Source organism: Capricornis sumatraensis, chromosome 20 (assembly GCF_032405125.1).
Source record: "Capricornis sumatraensis isolate serow.1 chromosome 20, serow.2, whole genome shotgun sequence".
In the NCBI taxonomy this organism is placed as follows: domain Eukaryota; kingdom Metazoa; phylum Chordata; class Mammalia; order Artiodactyla; family Bovidae; genus Capricornis; species Capricornis sumatraensis.
Genome location: NC_091088.1, coordinates 41728718 through 41748631, shown reverse-complemented (window position 1 = coordinate 41748631; position 19914 = coordinate 41728718). Strand labels below are relative to the sequence as shown.

The following is a 19914-nucleotide window of genomic DNA, read 5'->3' as shown; positions in this document are numbered from 1 at the left end:
GGTTCGATCCCTGGGTCGGGAAGATCCCCTGGAGAAGGAAATGGCAACCCACTCCAGTATTCATGCCTGGAAAATCCCGTGGACTGAGGAGCCTGGTGGGCTCCAGTCCATGGGGTTGCAAAGAGTCGGACACGACTGAGCGACTTCACTTCACTTCAGTGATATTTAGAAATAACTGCTAAACACACACACCTATTGCAAATAGCTGCAAATATTGTTCTTGATATGATTTCTTAAATGGACTAAGTACTGCTGCGGCTGCTAAGTCGCTTCAGTCGTGTCCGACTCTGCGCAACCCCATAGACGGCAGCCCATCAGGCTCCCCCATCCCTGGGATTCTCCAGGCAAGAACACTGGAGTGGCTTGCCATTTCCTTCTCCAGTGCATGAAAGGGAAAAGTGAAAAGTGAAGTCGCTCAGTCGTGTCCGACTCTTAGCGACCCCATGGACTGCAGCCCACCAGGCTCCTCCATCCATGGGATTTTCCAGGCATGAATACTGGAGTGGGTTGCCATTTCCTTCTCCAGGGGATCTTCCCAACCCAGGGATTGAACCCCGGTCTCCCACATTGCAGGCAGACGCTTTACCATCTGAGCCACCAGGGAATGGCATGCTGGAAATCAAGGACAATGTTTCTGAGGGCAAGACTACCATGCCTGCCTCTCCTTTCATTAAAAGTCAGTAACCTCGCCTACCATTGTCACAACCGGCTCCAAAACCCACTCTGTGAGACTGCGCCCAAGAGGCTGTCCTGCTTCTTTTTGAGATCCTTTGAGTTAGCCTGTCGTCATGACTGATGACTGCTCTTCAGTACTTAGCTGCTGAAAGCCTTGGGAAATGGGATGTGCTCCATATGCAAGACCATGCCACTGGGAGAACAAATGGTTCATTTAACTCTCTCCTCCGTGAGTCAGGCCCCTTCCTAGTCACTCCCATTTCTCTGGACTCCAGCCCTATGTCATCACAGCCATTTCCTACTCTCAAAGGTAACAGAATCATTTTCACGAGGCTATCTTGGGGAATCAAAGTGATACTGTTCTCAAGTATTTAGCAATGTCTGCCACACAAGGAATGCTTAATAAATTGCACCTGGATCTTCATCTCTTCCTTAAATAAAACCTGCTAAAACACCTTTAAACTGGAAACTACATTTTTCAAAAAATATTTATTTATTTGGCTGCACCAGGTCTTAGTTGTGGCAGCTGGGATCTTCAGTTGCAGCATGTGGGATCTAGTTTCCTGACCAAGGATCAAACTCAAGCCTCCTGCACTGGCAGCACAGAGTGTTAGCCACTGGACTGCCAGGGAAACCCCAGCCTTGCTTCTTTCTATCCCTCCGTGCAACCCACAGTAGCTTCCCCCTGACAAAGAGATTTTATTGATTTCACCACATGCCACATCACATGCCACATGGATAGATATCCTTCAAATAAATTGACCTTAGAAACACAGTTTCCCTTTCCCCCTATTCAGTCGCAACAGAATGACACAAAGTTCAGGAATAGATATTTGAATATGAAGCTTCTCCATGTTTTGAATGAGCTTACCTACCATTTGTCTGACCTGGGATTGTGCAATCAAATAAAAGAAGTTTGACAATGGTGTAACAAAATTCTTTAATAAAATTTATTAAAAAAACAAATAAGAATAATTTTTGCAGCTTGAATTGCTTTCCTTTTCCACTCCCAAAGAAAATACAAAATTGTCTGCACCCATACACATATTACACTCAAAACTATAGTGACATTCTCTATGTAGAACTACATTAGAGTTTAAATTGCTGAACAATCAAGACAGTTCTAAGAAGTGGTTGGGAGATGTTCCTTTTCTTCTAAAAACAGTTGATAGGTAGGGAAGTAATTTAGATTAAATTCTTGTCTATGGTTGTCAAAATTTTCTTAAAAGATGCATTTCAACTAAAAGAAGATCCAAATTAATGTACTCCCTACCCTCACCTTCCTTTGCTAACACCCTTTCAGTGAGTGTTTTCTTCCTCTGCAAAGGAAAAACAAATTGGATTTGAAAAATATTCTCAAGTTTCATAGCTGAAATTTGGGGCAAATGTGTCCAGACCAGCTAGCATTTTCTATAAATACCAACAAAAGCAGGCTCGGGGATTCTGTGCTTTGGGTCCAAGGATCCTGGCAAATACATGTTGAGATTCCTCTAGTTCAGAATTTCTAGGGGGTGGAGGTAGAGCCACCTCAACTGTCTTCAGCCTCAGTTGGCTCAATTGCCAGGCTTAGTGACAATTGCCCCTGCCATCTCCAAGCCCATTTTTCACATTTGCCCTCTGTTGTGCCCTCTTGCCAGCTTCTGTCTTTGGCTACAGCACTTTAGGCACTATTCTAAGTCCTGGAATATATCACTCTTTCGTTTTAGAGATAAATAAACATTAGAAGTCTAGTAGTGGGATTTCCCTGGTGGTCCAGTGGTTAAGAATCCTCGATTCCCCTGTTAAGGGACGCAGGTCTGACCCCTAGTCAGGGAACTAAGATTCCCCGTGTCCTGCAGTGCGGTCAAAAAAAAAAAAAAGTTCAGTGGCGCCTGAAACTCACCACCTTTTCTGGCCCTATCTCCCTATTTAGAACCAAAGTACCTTGTAATGACATTCACATGACCAACATCCTTACTCAGAACAAGTTAACTGGATAGATGCCCATTACAATTACGTACTCAGAAGATAAAAATGAAAAACCGTTAAGCCGTTAAGGTCTTAAGAGTACACAATACCCACTCAGTACGTGGCCAGCCTAAGACAATCCTCTTTCCCTAAAAGAGCCCAATAATGTCTGCATCAGAGAAATGTAATAGAATTCAGAAGGAGTAAGAGCAGATGTCAGAACACAGGACATCAGTGCGGTGACAGGAGGGACAGAAGCACACACACTATATATATATATATATATATATATATATATATATATATATATATATATATATGTACACATACACACACACACACACACACAATAGGGAAACTGACCCCTCCCCCCTTCCTTTGAAAAATGAGACAAAGCCCTTAAGGGAATCTGCAAGTTTCTAGCAGAACCTTCTGAGACTGAAACTATTATTTTGAAGTATTAAAATTTAGGGGTATTTTGGACATCATCACCACGTCAAAAGTGATGAAAGGAAAAAGATTACTCAAGGAATAAGTCTAAATCGTTCTAGTACACAGATTAGATCTATAAAGTGGAAATCAGGACTATGCTATCACTGATCAGTCTCTTCTCCAGAAACGTATCCCGAGTGAAGGGAGCCGGCGAATAACCAGCAGTATGTTTCCCACATTTTCCATCACACGAGTATAGGGACCCATCTCTCTTCCCATCAGTCCTGAGTCCCTTAGTCATCCTCGCCGCCTCCATACATGTCCGCCAGCTTCTTGAAGCGATTGCCCCATTCATTCAGGTAGTCATAGTCCTGGTCTTGGTCTGACTCTGAGGAGTTCAGGGAGCTCAGACTAGCAGCTTCGGAACCACTTCCTTCATAATCAAACACCAGCAGAGAGTCATAGGGTGGGGCAGTGGGGTCACTATCAGCTGCCTTCAGGTTCTAAAGAAGGAAGACAATAGGATCTTTTATTGAGAGGAATTGTATACCTGTCATCTTAAGCAAAATACCTTCTTTTGGTGAATAAAGCAAAATGCACACAACACACAACAATGCAACCATCCTGCAGAACGCCAGGGGCAATGAATACCAACAAAGTAAATTTAATGCAGACTGGAACAGAAGATGGTCATTACACATTTCTAATGAAAGGAAAAAATCTGTAGCAGAATGTTTAAAGTGGTAAATTATATGTAGGCAGGAGAGATGAGCACCAGCCAATCCAAACGGACAGAGACTAAAAACAGTCATACCAGGATAGTCTTGTGTGCTTGCTAAGTCGTTTCAGTCGTGTCCGACTCTTTGCGACCCACTGGGCTCCTCTGTCCATGAGATTCTCTGTCCATAGGATTTGTATTCTTTTCTTTATATACATTTTCATGATTTATATTTTTAAAATAGCAAACATTTTACTTTTGTAATCAAGAAACAGCTACAAGCACAAATAAACATAAATGGAGGAAAAGACCTGATCCAGATGTATCTAAAGGGATGGTTTAAACTGGCCGTTCCTGTTCCCAGTTTTCTCTAAGACCCAGTGCTAGAATGGATCTGGCTTGGTCCTGTCCAACACAGCTGTGCTTCTAGAGTCCCAGGTGATGACAACTTCCCTAGAAAGCTAAAAGCCATGAAGACTCACTGAAGGCCAGGGGACCGTCAGACCAGCCCTGAAATCATTCCAATGACCAAGCAAGTAATCAGGTAACATAGTTTAAGGAAACAGATCCCTCTGGACTATTTTTTTCCCTGGTTCTTTGCTTAATCCCACCATTTCTTCCTCATCCTCCCTGAAGCTAATTAACTTAAAAGTCCTGAACAATAACCTATAGGATGAATTTCTTTCTTGCCTAACAGTTTGCTAGAAAGATTTTGGTCTTCTGCTGTGCTTTTCCTACTTCTTGAATGGAAAACAGGCCTAAGGCCTGGAAGCGTGGCAGCCATCTTGTGATCATGAGGCAACAAGCATGAGGCATGAGAACAAGGATCTACATGCATAGATCATGCAGCAGAAAGATGGAAAAAGCTGATGCTCCAGCCTGGACTACTTCCCTCAGTCTTCTATTTGCACAAGGTATCATATCTATTTAAGGTTCTGGTATTTATAGCTGAATACATTTCTGATGTATACAGAATGGAAGCTATTTTTCTGGCCCTCGAGTAGCCTTGCAATTACACATTTAATATTACATACCAGTGCAATGCAGGGAAAGAGACCCATTAATGAAACCAAACTGAATCTACTTTGAATCTCTTTTTCCTTCCTAATTCTATTAAATCCTTTCAAACAAGTCTCAATTTTTCAGTGTAGACTTTGCAAATTCCCAAAGGCTAATTCAAAGTGCTATTATATTAGTTCTGAAATTTAGTTGAGGCACAAATTAAAAAAAAAAAAAAAAAGGGTGGGAAGAGGGGAGGTAGCTCAGAGATTGTGCAAGATGAAAACATGGTAAAGGAAAGAACCTAAAGACTTTTTCTCACTTTTGACGCAGTTGCTTCTCTCCAAATTTACAGATAAGCTTATTGCGCTTTGACTTTTGACTGTGCTTACTTACTTCATCAATAAAGTTTCCGATTTCATCAGGATTGGCAGGGCGGGGTCGGTACTGGGGCACACTCATGAGGGTTGGTGCCACGTCATTGCGAGTCACTTCAGGACGAGCATCCAGGCCCCTATGTAACTGGCTCAAGTCAAAGTCCTTTAGAGAAAAAGGTAAAAACAGGCTAAAGAGTAAAATAGAAACAGTCATAAACACAGAGTCATATATGGTTTACATATTATAGTGCTGGATGAGGCCTTAAATGTCGGCTGTATGATGTCTACAACCATGTACCAATGTAATCTGAAATGGCAGTTAGTTGTTTTTTTTTTCCTGAAATGACAGTTCTCAACCTATGAGTTTCCAAAACAGCATTGGAAGGAAATTTAACATAAAAGCCTTGTGAGGAACACTTGTGGGAAGAGATGGAGATTGTTTTAAGAACTTTTCAAAGAGTATGATTATTAGATTATTAGTCAACAAATATTCACTCCTTTCCCACCGTATCCTCTGTGAAAAGAACAGAAATCCATTTATGTGGGGCTTTATCCTTTGACTTGCTTTGACCAATGGGACATTAAAACATGTGACAGAGGCAAAGGCTTTAAGTGTGCTTTGCTGGGACAAAGAAGGCAGGAATTACATGGAACTTATCTGACAGCAGGAACAAAATAAATGTTAACAATGTTTATTAATGATGATGGTTAATGACAATTTTCTTGGGTAAGGTCTTTAAAAAAAATACACAAAGTGACGCAGAACTATTTTACATGTCTGCCTTCTCCTAATCATTGCTTCCTCCAAATAAAGAGACTGCCATTAAGCTTTGTCCCAAGGTTTTCAACACCCACCTGGTCTTCTTCTCCACCTCCTTCTTCATCATAGTAATATACATTGTCCCGGGTGTCGTCTTCTGGGGGCAGTAAGGGCTCTTTGACCACCCTTCTCCTCCGAACAAGTAGCAGAAGCAGCAGAATAAGGACTGGAGTAGGGAAGAGAGAGATGAGAGCCACAAATCAGCAAGGCTGTAAGCAGCAGCCAGCACAGACTGGATAGACAGCTGTTAGGCAACTTACATGTCTTCAGGGCCCTGAAGTTAATATATGCAGCACAACACAGTAGACAAGTACATGTGACCTGAAGTGTGGTCTTTAATTGGACCTTAAACCCATCAGTCATTTCTCAAAATCTGGGGCAAAGTACTCCAGGAGCAGAAATGGTCCAGGTAAAGGCCTTGCAGCAGGAGCAAATTGGTGTGATTAAGGAAAGGCCAGGTCAGCAGAGAGACCTCGTGCAGACCTCTGGAGGGACTGTGGCTTTGATTCTGAGTGAGTTAGAGCCATTGATGGTTTGTGACCACGACTGTGTCAGCCTCAAGGTTACTGATAAGTACATATTATTCTTATTCAGTTATGGGGGTGGGGCACAGACTATAAAATCACATAGCACACAATGAAAAAACATTAAAAAATTTTTTAATTAAAAATAAATGACAGCAAAAAATTACTTGGCATATGCTTTATCTTAAGATAAGCTTTAAAATCTATTAATTAATTTTCAAGGTTTTCATCTGATTTTGGGCTATATACAGTTAACATTGTAGAAGCAAAAGGCTGGAACACTCGCCAGCAGTACTTACTCAGAAAAGCAAGGACGCCTCCGAGGATCCCCAGGATGGCGGGAACTTGCAATCCTGCTTCGGCATAGGCCGTGGCCTTCCTGCAGTTGCTGACGATCCCATCACAGTCACACACGTGCACATCAAGTGTAGTCACCTGGTCTTTGTTCTGGTTGTCTATGAGCTTGAGATTGATTTTGTGGTCACCCACCTCTAAGGTTTTCTTCGGCTTCAAAATCAGAGACTCACGTTCTGGAGGAAGCAACGAAAGTGAGGGGATTGGAAGAGAAAAAGTTCATTCCAGACTACAATGATTAAGGAACTAGAGACAGTCCAAAACCAAGTGAAAATGAGTGAAATGTTTGAGCTGTATCTTAATGGGCAGCATGTCACAGACTCAGATGCTGATGATTTGGTTCAATGTCACAAATGTAGAAGGGACCAGGAAACATTACCTTAAAAGGGGTGACAGTGGATACTGAGAAGCGAAGTTCAGAAGGGTGGGGGAGAAGGGAAGCAGAGGATCAGAGCAAAGTTTCCAAAATAAGAAAGACTCTGGTGCCCACCTTGGTCATTGTACTCAATGGTCCAGTTGACACTCGCCCCATGTGTCAGTTCTGCTGTGAAGGGGGAGGTGTTCGGGGGGAGATCAGGATCCATGATGTTGATGATGTGAGGCTCGGGATTCCTCTGGCAGAAGTCCATGGCCCGGGGTTCTGGTATGGGGCCATTGTCATTCACATCATCGAGGAACAGGAGCAGGGTGCCTGTCCCAGTGGCAGCTGGAGAACCTAGTACAGAGGAAATGTCACAGCTCAGGATGACCAGTGAATCCCTACTGGTTCCATCAGACCGAATCCAAATCTTGTCCTGGCTCTTCAGGGCTACAGCACCTAACCCCAAGCTGCCCTCCAGAGCCGCCCCTCCTGCCGATCCCTGGCCACCCTCAACTCCTGGATGGGCAGAACTTTGACTTGCTTATTCCTCACTTTGATAACAGTTACTCAAGTTATTCCTCACACCAAGGACTCCCTCTGTCTTCATATATAACTTTATTCATCCATTAAATTTATCCTCTCTATGCCAGGGTGGGAGGTGGGTAGGGAAGGGAAAGAATGAGATGAGCTTGGGATTAGCGGAGGCAAACTATTACATACAGGATGGGTACACAACAAGGTCCTACGGTATAGCGCAGGGAGCTATGTTCAGTATCCTATGGTGAATCATAACGGAAAAGAATATGAAAAAGAATATATATGTATATAACTAAGTCACTCTGCTGTACAGAAAAAATTAATATAAGTCAACTATACTTCAATGAAACTTGAAATATATATATTTTAAACCACTCTTAAAATTCCTCATCACAGGACTTCCTCAGGTGGTCCAGTGGCAAAGAATCTGCGCTCCTGATGCAGGGTTCATGGGTTCAATCCCCGGTCAGGGAACTAGATCCCACATGCCACAATTAAAAACCTGCATGCCACAAGGAAGATTGAAGAGCCTACATGCGGAAACTAAGACCTGATGCAGCCAAATAAATATATTAAAGAAAAAAAAATCCTCATGGCCCCATGCTCATTCACTGTCTCTGAACTTCTAAGGCTTTTAGGGTCATTATCACAGAGTTGAACCTTTTAAAATCACTGCAAATCAATTTTCAAACAAAATTTGGAGATCTGTACATATTTCTGTTTGTATTTCTTTCACATCCTGACATAGCACTTGGTAATACAAAAGGAAGGTCCTAAAAAAAAAAAAAAAAGGGAAGGTCCTCAAGGAATCATAGGGGAAAAAAGCCCAGACGAATATATCTCAAATCCATAAATATTTATACCTGGGTGGCTGTAGTGATTTTTTTTAACCTCTTAAAAAAATTGTGAATTAAAGAAATTTATCATTTTAACCATTTTTAAAATGTACAGTTCAATAGTGTTGGTATAATCACATGCTGTGAAACAGCTCTCCATAACTTTATCTCACAAAACTGAATTCTGAATTTCTTATTTCCCCTTCCAGTTCCTGGGAACCACCATTCTACTTTGTTTCTATGAATCTGACCACATTAAAATTTCATCTAAGTGGAATCACACAGTATTTGTCATTTTGTGACTGGTTTATTTCACTAAGCACAATGTCCATTGGGGAGAGAGAGGGAAAGGGACTTAACCAGAGGAATTAGCAGTTCTCTTTAACAGTGATTCCGCTTCTGAATATCTATCTGAGGGAAACACTTGCCCCCAGAGGCATGTACAAGGATGTTTACTATCATTCACAGAAATAATGGAGAACTGGAAACAACCCTGGGGTTTTTTAATGTGCAAACGGTTAAATTATGCTATATCCACATAGGGCTTCCCTGGTAGCTCATCTGCGTAACATTTTACTGAAAAGAGGCAGATCTATAATGTGCCAAGATAGACCTCTGTGTCTTCAAGGCATATGTTCAAGAGAAAAAAAATTAAACACACATATGATAATGAGGTTTTTTTATAATAAAAACAAAAATAGGCTATAAATCAGACAGCAGTTTTATAATAAACCATATTTCCATATGTATATAAATGTATTTGAATACACAGAGTCTGGAAGGAGCCACGCTTCACTAATGGTGATGATAATACAAATAAATGGCAGTCCTTACAGAGCACAGAATAGGTTAGCAGGCACTCTTCCAAACACTTCTACGTAAATTTAAGCTAGATAGGGTATTATCATTTTGTCAGATAAAAGAGGTAAGAGACATAAAAATTAGGTAATAAGTTCAAGTTCACACAGGTATTAAGCTTTGGTCCTAGGATCTAAGCCCAGGCCGTCTGGCTCCCATGGAGTTACAGAGCGAGTGGTAAAAAGGAACTTCTGCTTGACCTAAATTCTGTGCACTTTGGACAATTCCTTTGAGAATGCTTTAAGAATGAAAGAAAAAGAAAGAACTCATGCCTCCAAAAGGACAGGGGCAAGGAGGTAAGCTATTTAGGAGCGGGAGACAGCAAACACTCAATGGTAGGGGCGTCCTCACCATTGTCAGTGGCTATGATGAGGGCCGTGTACGTGCTGTTCTTCACATGCTCGACATCCTCTCTGTCCAACTCAGCCCGAGTGGAAATGACACCCGTTTCCGGATTAATCTCCAGCCAGTTGGCAGCGTCCCTCCAAATCCGATATCTGGAAAGACACAAGCTCTGATTTAGAACAAGAACAGCGAACAGCAGATAGCTGAAGAAGGTGAAGGTTCCTCATTGTTGATATATACTCTGCTTCCCTATTTCATTAAAAAAAAAAATCACATCTATAGAAATTCTACCAGAAAGGTTTGAGGACCATCCACGTACCCTTCACCCAGATTCACCCATTGTCAGTATTTTGCTGTATACATAAGTGGATGCCCATATAGACATAAATTCTTGTTTGGCTAAACCATTTGCGAACAAGTTGCAGACACCATGTTCCTTTGCTGATGAATCCCTCAGTTTGTTTTCTCCTAATAACAGAGGCATTCTCTTATATAACTATAATTTGATTTTCAATTTCAGGAAACATCACTTCATACATGGTACATATTCAAACTGTCAGCTTCCTCAGAACTGTCCTTCACAGCATCCCCACTCACCCCTGCCCAATTCAGAATCTAATCCAGGACCGGACACAGCATTTAAATGTCAGATTTCTTTCTTTTCTTTATAAACAGTTTGCGGCCATGTTTTTCATTTTGTTTTTAATTTATTTACTTGGCTGCTCCAGGTCTTAGTTGTGGCACTTGGGATCTTCCGTTGCGATGTGTGGACTCTCTAGTCGTGTTGTGCAGGCTCATTAGTTGTGGTACTTGGGCTTAGCTGCTCTGCATGTGCCAAGCAGGATCTTAGTTCCCCAACCAGGAACTGAACCCATGTTTCCTGCATTGCAAGGCTGATTCTTAACCACTGGACCACCAAGGAAGTCCCGGACATCAGATTTCTTTAGTTTCTCTCAGCCCAGCTCCCAGAGGGTACAATAGTTCTCAACTGGTCACAATATGGCACCTAGCATCCCTGCCATGAGCATTTGGAGATCTGTGTTGACACAGTGACTTGGAGATGTGTTGCATTATTGGCATTTAATGGGAAGTACCAGGGAGGGTAAAGCTCCTTCTGGTCTTACACAGTCATAAATAAATAAATAAATAAATAAATAAATAAATAAATAAATAAATAAATAAATAAAAATGCCAAGAAGATCTTGTTAAGCAGCATCTTATTAGGAATACCAGAATCAGAAGAAACATAAGCATGAAAAACAGATACACTGCCCAGTTACCTATCGAGGTCATGGAAAGGCCCAGAAAGGGAAATAAAGAAACTGAAGGAGGAAAGGGTCCTGGATAATCGTGGACTTATCCTCAGGACCTAAAAAGTGCATAGCAATGAACTACATATACAGAGCGGTCTTTATTCCAGGGGAAAGGGTCTCTGCAAACATTATTAAGACTTGGTCCTTTAACTTCCCCCAAATAGATGCTTTGAACATCTGTTTCGCTACCACAAACTAAAATATTAACATAGCCTGGAAAACATAGAATCCAAGGCTTTACTTCCAAAACAAAAATCCTATAGTATCATGTCACTAACACACCTAGCAAAAATAATAAGTACTTAATAACATCTAGTCAAAGCTATGGTTTTCCCTGTGGTCATGTATGGATGTGAGAGTTGGACTGTGAAGACGGCTGAGTGCCGAAGAATTGATGCTTTTGAACTGTGGTGTTGGAAAAGACTCTTGAGAGTCCCTTGGACTGCAAGGAGATCCAACCAGTCCATTCTGAAGGAGATCAGCCCTGGGATTTCCTTGGAAGGAATGATGCTAAAGCTGAAACTCCAGTACTCTGGCCACCTCATGCGAAGAGTTGACTCATTGGAAAAGACTCATGCTGGGAGGGATTGGGGGCAGGAGGAGAAAAGGACGACAGAGGATAAGATGGCTGGATGGCATCACTGACTCGACGGATGTGAGTCTGAGTGAACTCTGGGAGTTGGTGATGGACAGGGAGGCCTGGCGTGCTGTGATTCATGGGGTCGCAAAGAGTCGGACACGACTGATCGACTGAAATGAACTGAACTGAATAATGTCTATTCTATATGCAAGTTTCTCTATTTGCCTCAAGGCTGTTTTTTATAGTTGGATTGTTTAAATCTGTTTTCAAGCAGTCTACACATTACAGTTGGTTGATTTGTCTCTTAATTAATATCCTTAATCTATGGAAGATTAAGACCCTCACCTTTTTGACATTATTTGTTGAAGAAACCCAGTCATTGGACATAGAGCTCCCATGTTCTGTATTTCACTGACTGCTTCCTTGTGGCATTTAACTTGTTCATTCTCTGCATTGCATCTAAATCAGATCCTAAGGCTCAATTAGATTCTGTTTCAGCCTTTCTTGTCTCTCTCAAATATTTCTCACATTGAGTGGCACGTCGTATTGGGCTGTCCTTGCTTTTTCAGTAGATGTTGAAATCTATCAGGAGGTTTGGATGATCCCAGCTGAGTTCCTCCATTAAAAACTTCTCATTATCCTTAATCCCATTGCTTCTAGCAGCTGTGAGGATCACTATCTGAAACCTTTACCTGGTCCATCCTGTACCGAGCACACGCACAGTTTAAAGGTATTTATGAGTCATTCCAATCAGGATGCCAGGATAACCATGTCCCAGGATAACCTCAAAAGTTGAGGTTGCACTTAAACTCTTTTTGTTCCATTTACATATAATAAGTTACAGGCAATGATACTAGAATACAAACACCCCTCCCCTAAACATGAATATGCTCAGTTAATCACTAAGCCTGACTCTACTCTGGATTTGCATAACTTTTTCTTAGTAATTCAGAGCATTCGGCAGTCTCCTCTAAAGTAAATATTAACTGACAGGAATCTCTCTCTGAGAAGAGGAAGTGGGCATACTGATCAAGGTCTTTGTTATCCCTGGAAACGTGCCATGCTTGGATTTGTGCTTATAGTCCTCCCTTGGTGCTTCCACCATTGTGACACTGGAGCACCCAGCATGCAATCAGACCCAGCCGTCAAAAGAAGAAGAACGTTCTTTTTCAGACATGGCCACAAGGGCATTGTTGTAGGTTGATTCGTCTATGTGTTTTCAGCATCTGCGGCTATGATTTACATTACAGAGGTATCTTCCAAGTTAGAGGAAAAAAAGAAACAGTAAGCTACTTTCAACACAATGCCATGTATTTAAATTAAAACCACATTCCTTTTATACTTTGTGAGAGAAGCACAGTAAATCTACAATGGCTGACTATGGAGGAAATGGAAAAGGTGTGGGAAATGGGGGCAAAAGGCGGAAAAAAAAAAAGCCAGGGACTTCCTTGGTGGTTTAGTGGTTAAGAATCTGCCTTCCAATGCAAGTGACACAGTGCAATCCCTGGTTGGGAAACTAAGATCCCACATGCTGTGGAGCAACTAAGTCCATGCACCCCAACTAGAGAAGCCCAGACAACACAGTGAAAGATTCCACGTATGATGTGTACGTGTGACTGAGTCCCTCCACTGTTCACCTGAAACTATCACAACACTGCTAATCAGCTATTTAGTGCAGTTCAGTCGCTCAGTTGTGTCCAACTCTTTGAGTGTGTCCCATGGATCACAGCATGCCAGGCCTCCCTATCCATCACCATCTCCCAGAGGTCACTCAGACTCACATCCATCAAGTCAGTGATGCCATCCAGCCATCTCATCCTCTGTCATCCCCTTCTCCTCCTGCCCTCAATCCCTCCCAGCATCAGAGTCTTTTCCAATGAGTCAACTCTTCGCATGAGGTGGCCAGAGTACTGGAGTTTCAGTTTTAGCATTATTCCTTCCAAAGAAATCCTAGGACTGATCTCCTTTAGAATGGACTGGTTGGATCTCCTTGCAGTCCAAGGGACTCTCGAGAGTCTTTTCCAACACCACAGTTCAAAAGCATCAATTCTTCGGGGCTCAGCTTTCTTCACAGTTCAACTCTCACATCCATACATGACCACAAGAAAAACCATAGCCTTGACTAGATAGACCTTTGTTGGCAAAGTAATGTCTCTGCTTTTCAACATGCTGTCTAGGTTGGTCATAACTTTCCTTCCAAGGAGTAAGCGTTTTTTAATTTCTTGACTGCACTCACCATCTGCAATGATTTCGGAGCCCCAAAAAATAAAGTCTGACACTGTTTCCCCATCTATTTCCCATGAAGTGATGGGACCAGATGCCATGATCTTAGTTTTCTGAATGTTGAGCTCTAAGCCAACTTTTTCACTCTCCTCTTTCACTTTCATCAAGAGGCTTTTTAGTTCCTCTTCACTTTCTGCCATAAGGGTGGTGTTATCTGCATATCTGAGGTTATTGAGATTTCTCCCGGCAATCTTGATTCCAGCTTGTGCTTCTTCCAGCCCAGCGTTTCTCATGATGTACTCTACATATAAGTTAAATAAGCAGGGTGACAGTATACAGCCTTGACATACTCCTTTTCCTATTTGGAGCCAGTCTGTTGTTCCATGTCCACTTCTAACTGTCGCCTCTTGACCTACATATAGGTTTCTCAAGAGGCAGGTCAGGTGGTCTGGTATTCCATCTCTTTCAGAATTTTCCAGTTTATTGTGATCCACACAGTCAAAAGATTTAGCATAGTCAATAAAGCAGAAATACATGTTTTTCTGGAACACTCTTGCTTTTTCCATGATCCAGAGGATATTGGCAATTTGATCTCTGGTTCCTCTGCCTTTTCTAAAACCAGCTAGACCATCTGGAAGTTCACAGTTCACGTATTGCTGTTAATCAGCTATACCCCAATACAAAATAAAAAGTTAAAAAAAAAAAAAAGATTCCACATGTGCAACAAAGATCCTGTGTGTTGCGACTAAGACCTGATGCAGCCAAATAAATATTCAATAAATAAGCAAGCAAGTCAAACAAGATAAAGGTCTTACACAGGCCAACGATGATAAAATGTCACGAACAAAATAGTTTATACACATACATACGCACACAGTCAGTTGCTCCAAGTCTATGGAAAGCCTCTCACACTTACGTGATCTTCTGTTCCATAAATGTGTCTGGCTCCCGGGCGGTATAGGATGTGATCTCCAGGCCCACGCCAAAGTCCTCGGGCACTTCCACTTTCTTTTGAGGAGGCACAAATATGGGGGCTTCATTCACATCGATCACATCCACAGTGACGGTGGCTGTGGAAGTGGGGAGAGTGACTTCAAAGGGGGCCACATTCGTCACTGCCACGTACAGGATATACTGCTGCTTGGCCTCAAAATCCAAGCCCTAAAGAACAGAAAAACCAAGTTTAAAAAAATACATTCTATCTTAAAAAAAAAACACATTAAATCCTTTTTGGTTAGCAATATTATCAGTGGTTCTGAAATCTGGCTGTAGTAAGAATTAACTTGAGGGACTTCCCTGCTGATTCAGTGGCAGAGGCTCTGAGCTCCCAGTGCAGGGAGCCTGGGCTCAATCCCTGATTAGGGAATGAGATCCTACATGGCACAGCTAAGACCCAGCACAGCCAAATAAACAAAAAAATTTTTATAAAGGAAAATAATTAACTTGAGAACTTTTTTTTTTTGGCCATGCAGCTTGTGGGATATTAGTTCCCCCATCAGGGACTGAACCTGGGGCCTTGGCAGTGACAGCACAGAATCCTAAGCACTGGACTGCCAAGAAATTCCCTTGAGAACTTTTAAAGAAAACCAATGCCTGGGTCCTAACCCGAGAGCCAGTGAATAGGAATCTCTGAGGCTGGGGTCTGAACACTGGTATTTTTAAAAAGCTCCCAATGACTAATATGCAACTTATTCACGGTGAGGTCCCCAGGAAGAGAATAAAGATGAACTACATGAAATCTGAAATGCGAAGCCTCTGTTAAACATAGCCCACCGAGTCATTTATTAATCCAAGACTAGGAAGAATGTTCACATCCTATGCTGACAAGCTGTTTGTGTGGCAGCAGAAAGACAGACTACCCTGCCTGGCCATGTCTTTAAACCCAGTAAGTTTAATGGCAAAAACATCAAGTTCAGAATCAGTCAGCAGTGAGCTCAAATTCTGGCCAGGACATTTCCTAGCTGTGTGATTTAAGCAATTTAACCTCAGGGTCTGTTTCCACATATAAACATGTAGGAAAAGAAACTATCTCACAGAGGCACTGTAAGGAATAAACTGGAACTTTTATGAGGGACCTTGCACATGAAAGGAACTCAAATTACTACCTTCTTCCTTTTTTTGACAGAATAACATGAGAAAACCTTGACATCAAATGTTAGTGGGAGGAAAGACTACATACTAAGTGATTCAGAAATGAAGCACCTCCTCACTTGCTCAAGGGGAGGTCAAACCTCTGGGGCTCATCTTGGGATTCGTTAACTTTCTGACTAACTTCAAGAAGGAAATCACTCAGCTTCTTAGGGTTTGAGTTTCCTAGACGTTTTCCACAGGCATATCTGTCCCACTTCTAAAGTCATCTGGCAAAATAGTAGTAACCATAAACCGTTTTTCTTCTCATCAGCAAAACAGTTGTGGGAGATGGGCAAATGTTTCAGAGAAAGAGTGTGTTAAAAGAGACGGATATGTATGGCTAAGTCTCTTCGCTGTTCACCTGAAGCTACCACAATACTGTTTATTGGCTATACCCCAATACAAAATAAACAGCTTTTAAAAAAACTGTATTTTTTAAAATGGTATTTCCTGGTAGTCCAGTGAGTCCTAGGCTCTCACTGCCAAGGGCCCAGGTTCAATCCCCAATCAGGGAACTAAAATCCCACAAGTCATGAGCTGTGGAAAAAAAAAAAACAACAGCAAAAACATTTAGGGTGCTATGTAGGAGCTTCCTGACTTCCCACATGAATCTGAAGAGTCACTGCAAACCCCAAATGGTCCACTGGCAACTGGGAGAGCCATCTACCCCCACTCCACCCAGGCCACACCAGGCTATACTGGAGAAGGCATCAGGGACAAGGGTCGTTGGCTGGGTGGTCAATTTCTGCATCTTGCAGGAACCATACAAACCTTAGCTGTTTTCAGAGTGCCTTCATTGGTGACTGGGTCTGTGATGACGATAAATTGCTTCTCGTTATCATTTAATACTGTGTAAACAGCCTCCCATGCCGGGGTGTTGGGAACGTCGGCATCGGTCACTGTGAGTGTGGTGATGGCCACGTTAGCCTCGTTCTCAGGCACTGACCCCACGTACTGAGGAGCAAAGGAGAAGATGGGTCACTTAGGATGTACGCAGTCAGACCCAGCAGTGGAGCCAGGACTCAGGGGTCTAAAGGAGCCCTTTCTTGAGCCCAAACTTTGAGAAGAGTCTGGGAGAAGTGCCCACTCTACCAGCACGATCCTTATTTCCTGTCAGTGGAGCAGCCAGCACTTAGGTGCCCTGTGGGTACCTGAAAGAGCCAAGGCCCTGCCCGTCCACACCCCTCAGCACACTCTGGCCCAGTTGCTGACACTGTCGTTTATCCCCTACTCCCCTCTGCTCCCATCGCTCTCAGCGGCACCAGTAATTTTCATAAAAGTCTGGTCATTATAACCTCCTGCCCTTTGATAACATCCCACTGCACTTAGGATACATCCTGAAATTCTAAATTCATTTCACAAGGTTCTGGAGGAGGCAGTTTCATTTGGCTCACTACACTATTTTTCAGTTCTTGCTATGCAGCAAGCTTTCTCTTGATTCGGGGCATCAGACTGTCTGTCCGAAGCTTCTCTTGAACTCATAAAGCCTAGGCTAGAGTGGCAGACACTGCTGTCTACTGAAAAATCCATTTTCCTCTTCTTCTCTAACATGAATACATGATTGATGGCAGCAACATGCCCAGATAAAATACTGTATTTCCAGTGTTCCTTTGCAGACAGCAGTAGCTAATGAGAGATAAATGAAATTTATGGGATGGGTCTTCACAGAAATAATAAAACTTGACTTAGCATCAAAGTCGTAGGTACCTCTCAACTTCGCCTTCTTTCTGAACAAACCACAGACATAGCTGGAGCTCCATGTGCCATCTTGGGCCACAAAGTGACACTGGGGATAGAATCCATGCACCAAGGATGGAGGGAGACTGGATAAAGGAGGCTTGGTTTTTATTGACAGAGTGGACTATGTACCTCTGAGTCTTTTAAAGTGTAGAAAAAGGCAGCCCTATTTGTTTAAACCGTTAATAGTCAAATCCCTATTATTAACCATTAAGCTGATTTCTAAGGAACACAACAAGGTTTCAGGTTCTCAGTACCTTCTTCTTGACTGCATTTACTAAAATTACACACAATTATTAGTTGTCTAATGTCTCCCTAGCTAGACTCTAAGCTCCATGAGAACAGAATGATGGTCTGCTGTGTTTGTGATAATATGCCCAGTGTCTAAGACAGTGCCTGGTATAAACCCAGAGGATATTTATTCAATAGATAAAACCTGGTAAGATCTGCTACTAAGATGCCCAGTATGAGGACATGGATTCAGGAGGTGCATTTTCCAACTTCAGAAACCTAGGCCAACGGGCATCAGGCTGAGGATGACAGACAACTGGCACCTCAACCCGCTTGTTCTTTAGCTTGAAGTTGAATGGTCTGGGAAAAGTTACCTAAGGGTTCACCCCTGAGATACTGGGAAACAACCAAGGACCTTTCTTTGGAGACTGTCTAAGAAGGGGCAGGGTTACCGTGGTCGGGTCGAATCTGGGAGCATTATCATTGGCGTCCAGGACTGTGATCACAGCCGTTGCAGTTGTGCTCAAGCCTTCGCCATTAAGGTCTGCTGCTTGGACCATCAGGGTGTATGTGGGAAAACTCTGCAGAGATCAAACACAGCCGAGTCAGGACCCACAGCTACATCAGATCCCACCCAGCTCCCAGCAGAGAAACAGATTACTTTTTCATCTGCTTAAATGCCAATAACTCCACCTGCCTGCCTGGCCTCAAATCTCTAGATAAACTCTGAGATGCAAAGTTCAGACCATCACCATGCTAAATGGTGACCAGCGTTGGCAGAGTTTTGCATCATCCAGGAAATGGAGTTAACGTGTATTTGCCCTCCACACCCTCTGGATCCTCCTGACCCCTGACCTCACGGTCCAGCCCGGTGGTGAGCACACTGATGACGCCTGTTTCCTTGTTGATGGTGAACATTTTGTTGTGCGGCAGCATGGGCTCTTGAGCTAGGATTTTGTAACCGATGGCAGCATTGTGGGTGTTTACGTCATCATCTATATCTGTGGCCGTGACCTGCATCACAGAGGTTCCTGGAAGCAAAGAAGATTCGTTTCCAAAATTCTGACCAAAGTGCTAGTGGAGGAAGAAAGCATTCTACCAAATGAACGAATGGTGTTCCCAGAACCCACCTGGTTCAACTGAAACATTTTTGCTCTGTCTCATACACTAAATGAATAGTGCATAAGAGAGGAAAGCCCCCAGAAATTGCCACAATTCGCTTCTTAGCCACATTTCCACCTGAGAGAATGGTCATCTGAGATCACTGCCTTCAAGGTGGAAGGAAATATTGATAACGTTCGTGACAAATAACTCTTTAAGAATCAATAGGCAGGGAATTCTCTAGTTGTCCAGTGGTTAGGACTGTGTGCTCTCACTGCCAAGGGCCTAGGTTGAATCTCTGGTTGGGGAAGTAAAAGTCCCAAAACCGAACAGTGGGGCAGGGAGGGGTGGCAGAGGGTGGGGAGAAGGAGAGAACCAATAGACGAAAGACAAAAAGCCCAAGAGAAAAAAAAAGGGCAAAAGACTTGAACATTTAAGTTGTAAAGAAACCCAAATGGTCAGCAAACATATGATGCTTCTTTATTCCATTAATAATCATAGAAATGCCATTTTACATTACACTGAGATATAATCATATACTCAACAGACTGGCCAAAAAAGTCTTACAATTCCGTGAGGTATATTGCTGGTAGGAGTGTAAATTGGTTCAACCACCTTAGAAAACTGTTTGTCACCGTGTAGAAAAGTAAGCAAAACTAACAAGATGTTACCCAGCGTTAAGTACACGCATCAGAAGATGAATGAAAGTAAGGGAATGATTATCACAAAAGTCAGAGTGAAAGTTGCCCAGTTATGTCCGACTCTTTGTGACCCCATGGACTGTACAGTCTATGGACTTCTCCAGGCCAGAATACT

The 19914-nt window shown here is 42.6% G+C and overlaps 1 protein-coding gene across 2 annotated transcripts in view; it reads right to left on the bottom strand.

Annotated features, from left to right (window-relative positions):
* Positions 1-2903: 2903 nt before the first annotated feature.
* Positions 2904-19914, bottom strand: part of CDH1 (cadherin 1) — a 70452-nt gene continuing 53441 nt past the window's right edge. The window contains exons 7-16 of one of the 2 annotated variants that reach the window (XM_068992560.1): positions 18853-19028; positions 18450-18578; positions 16801-16983; positions 14816-15060; positions 9790-9935; positions 7337-7561; positions 6792-7022; positions 6004-6134; positions 5168-5311; positions 2904-3557 (exon numbers count right to left, since the gene is read on the bottom strand). In XM_068992560.1, coding sequence (XP_068848661.1) covers positions 3348-3557; positions 5168-5311; positions 6004-6134; positions 6792-7022; positions 7337-7561; positions 9790-9935; positions 14816-15060; positions 16801-16983; positions 18450-18578; positions 18853-19028 — 1820 coding nt within the window. In that variant the 3' untranslated portion in view covers positions 2904-3347. The remainder of the gene's footprint in view (positions 3558-5167; positions 5312-6003; positions 6135-6791; positions 7023-7336; positions 7562-9789; positions 9936-14815; positions 15061-16800; positions 16984-18449; positions 18579-18852; positions 19029-19914) is intronic. The other variant, XM_068992561.1, reaches the window with a different exon arrangement.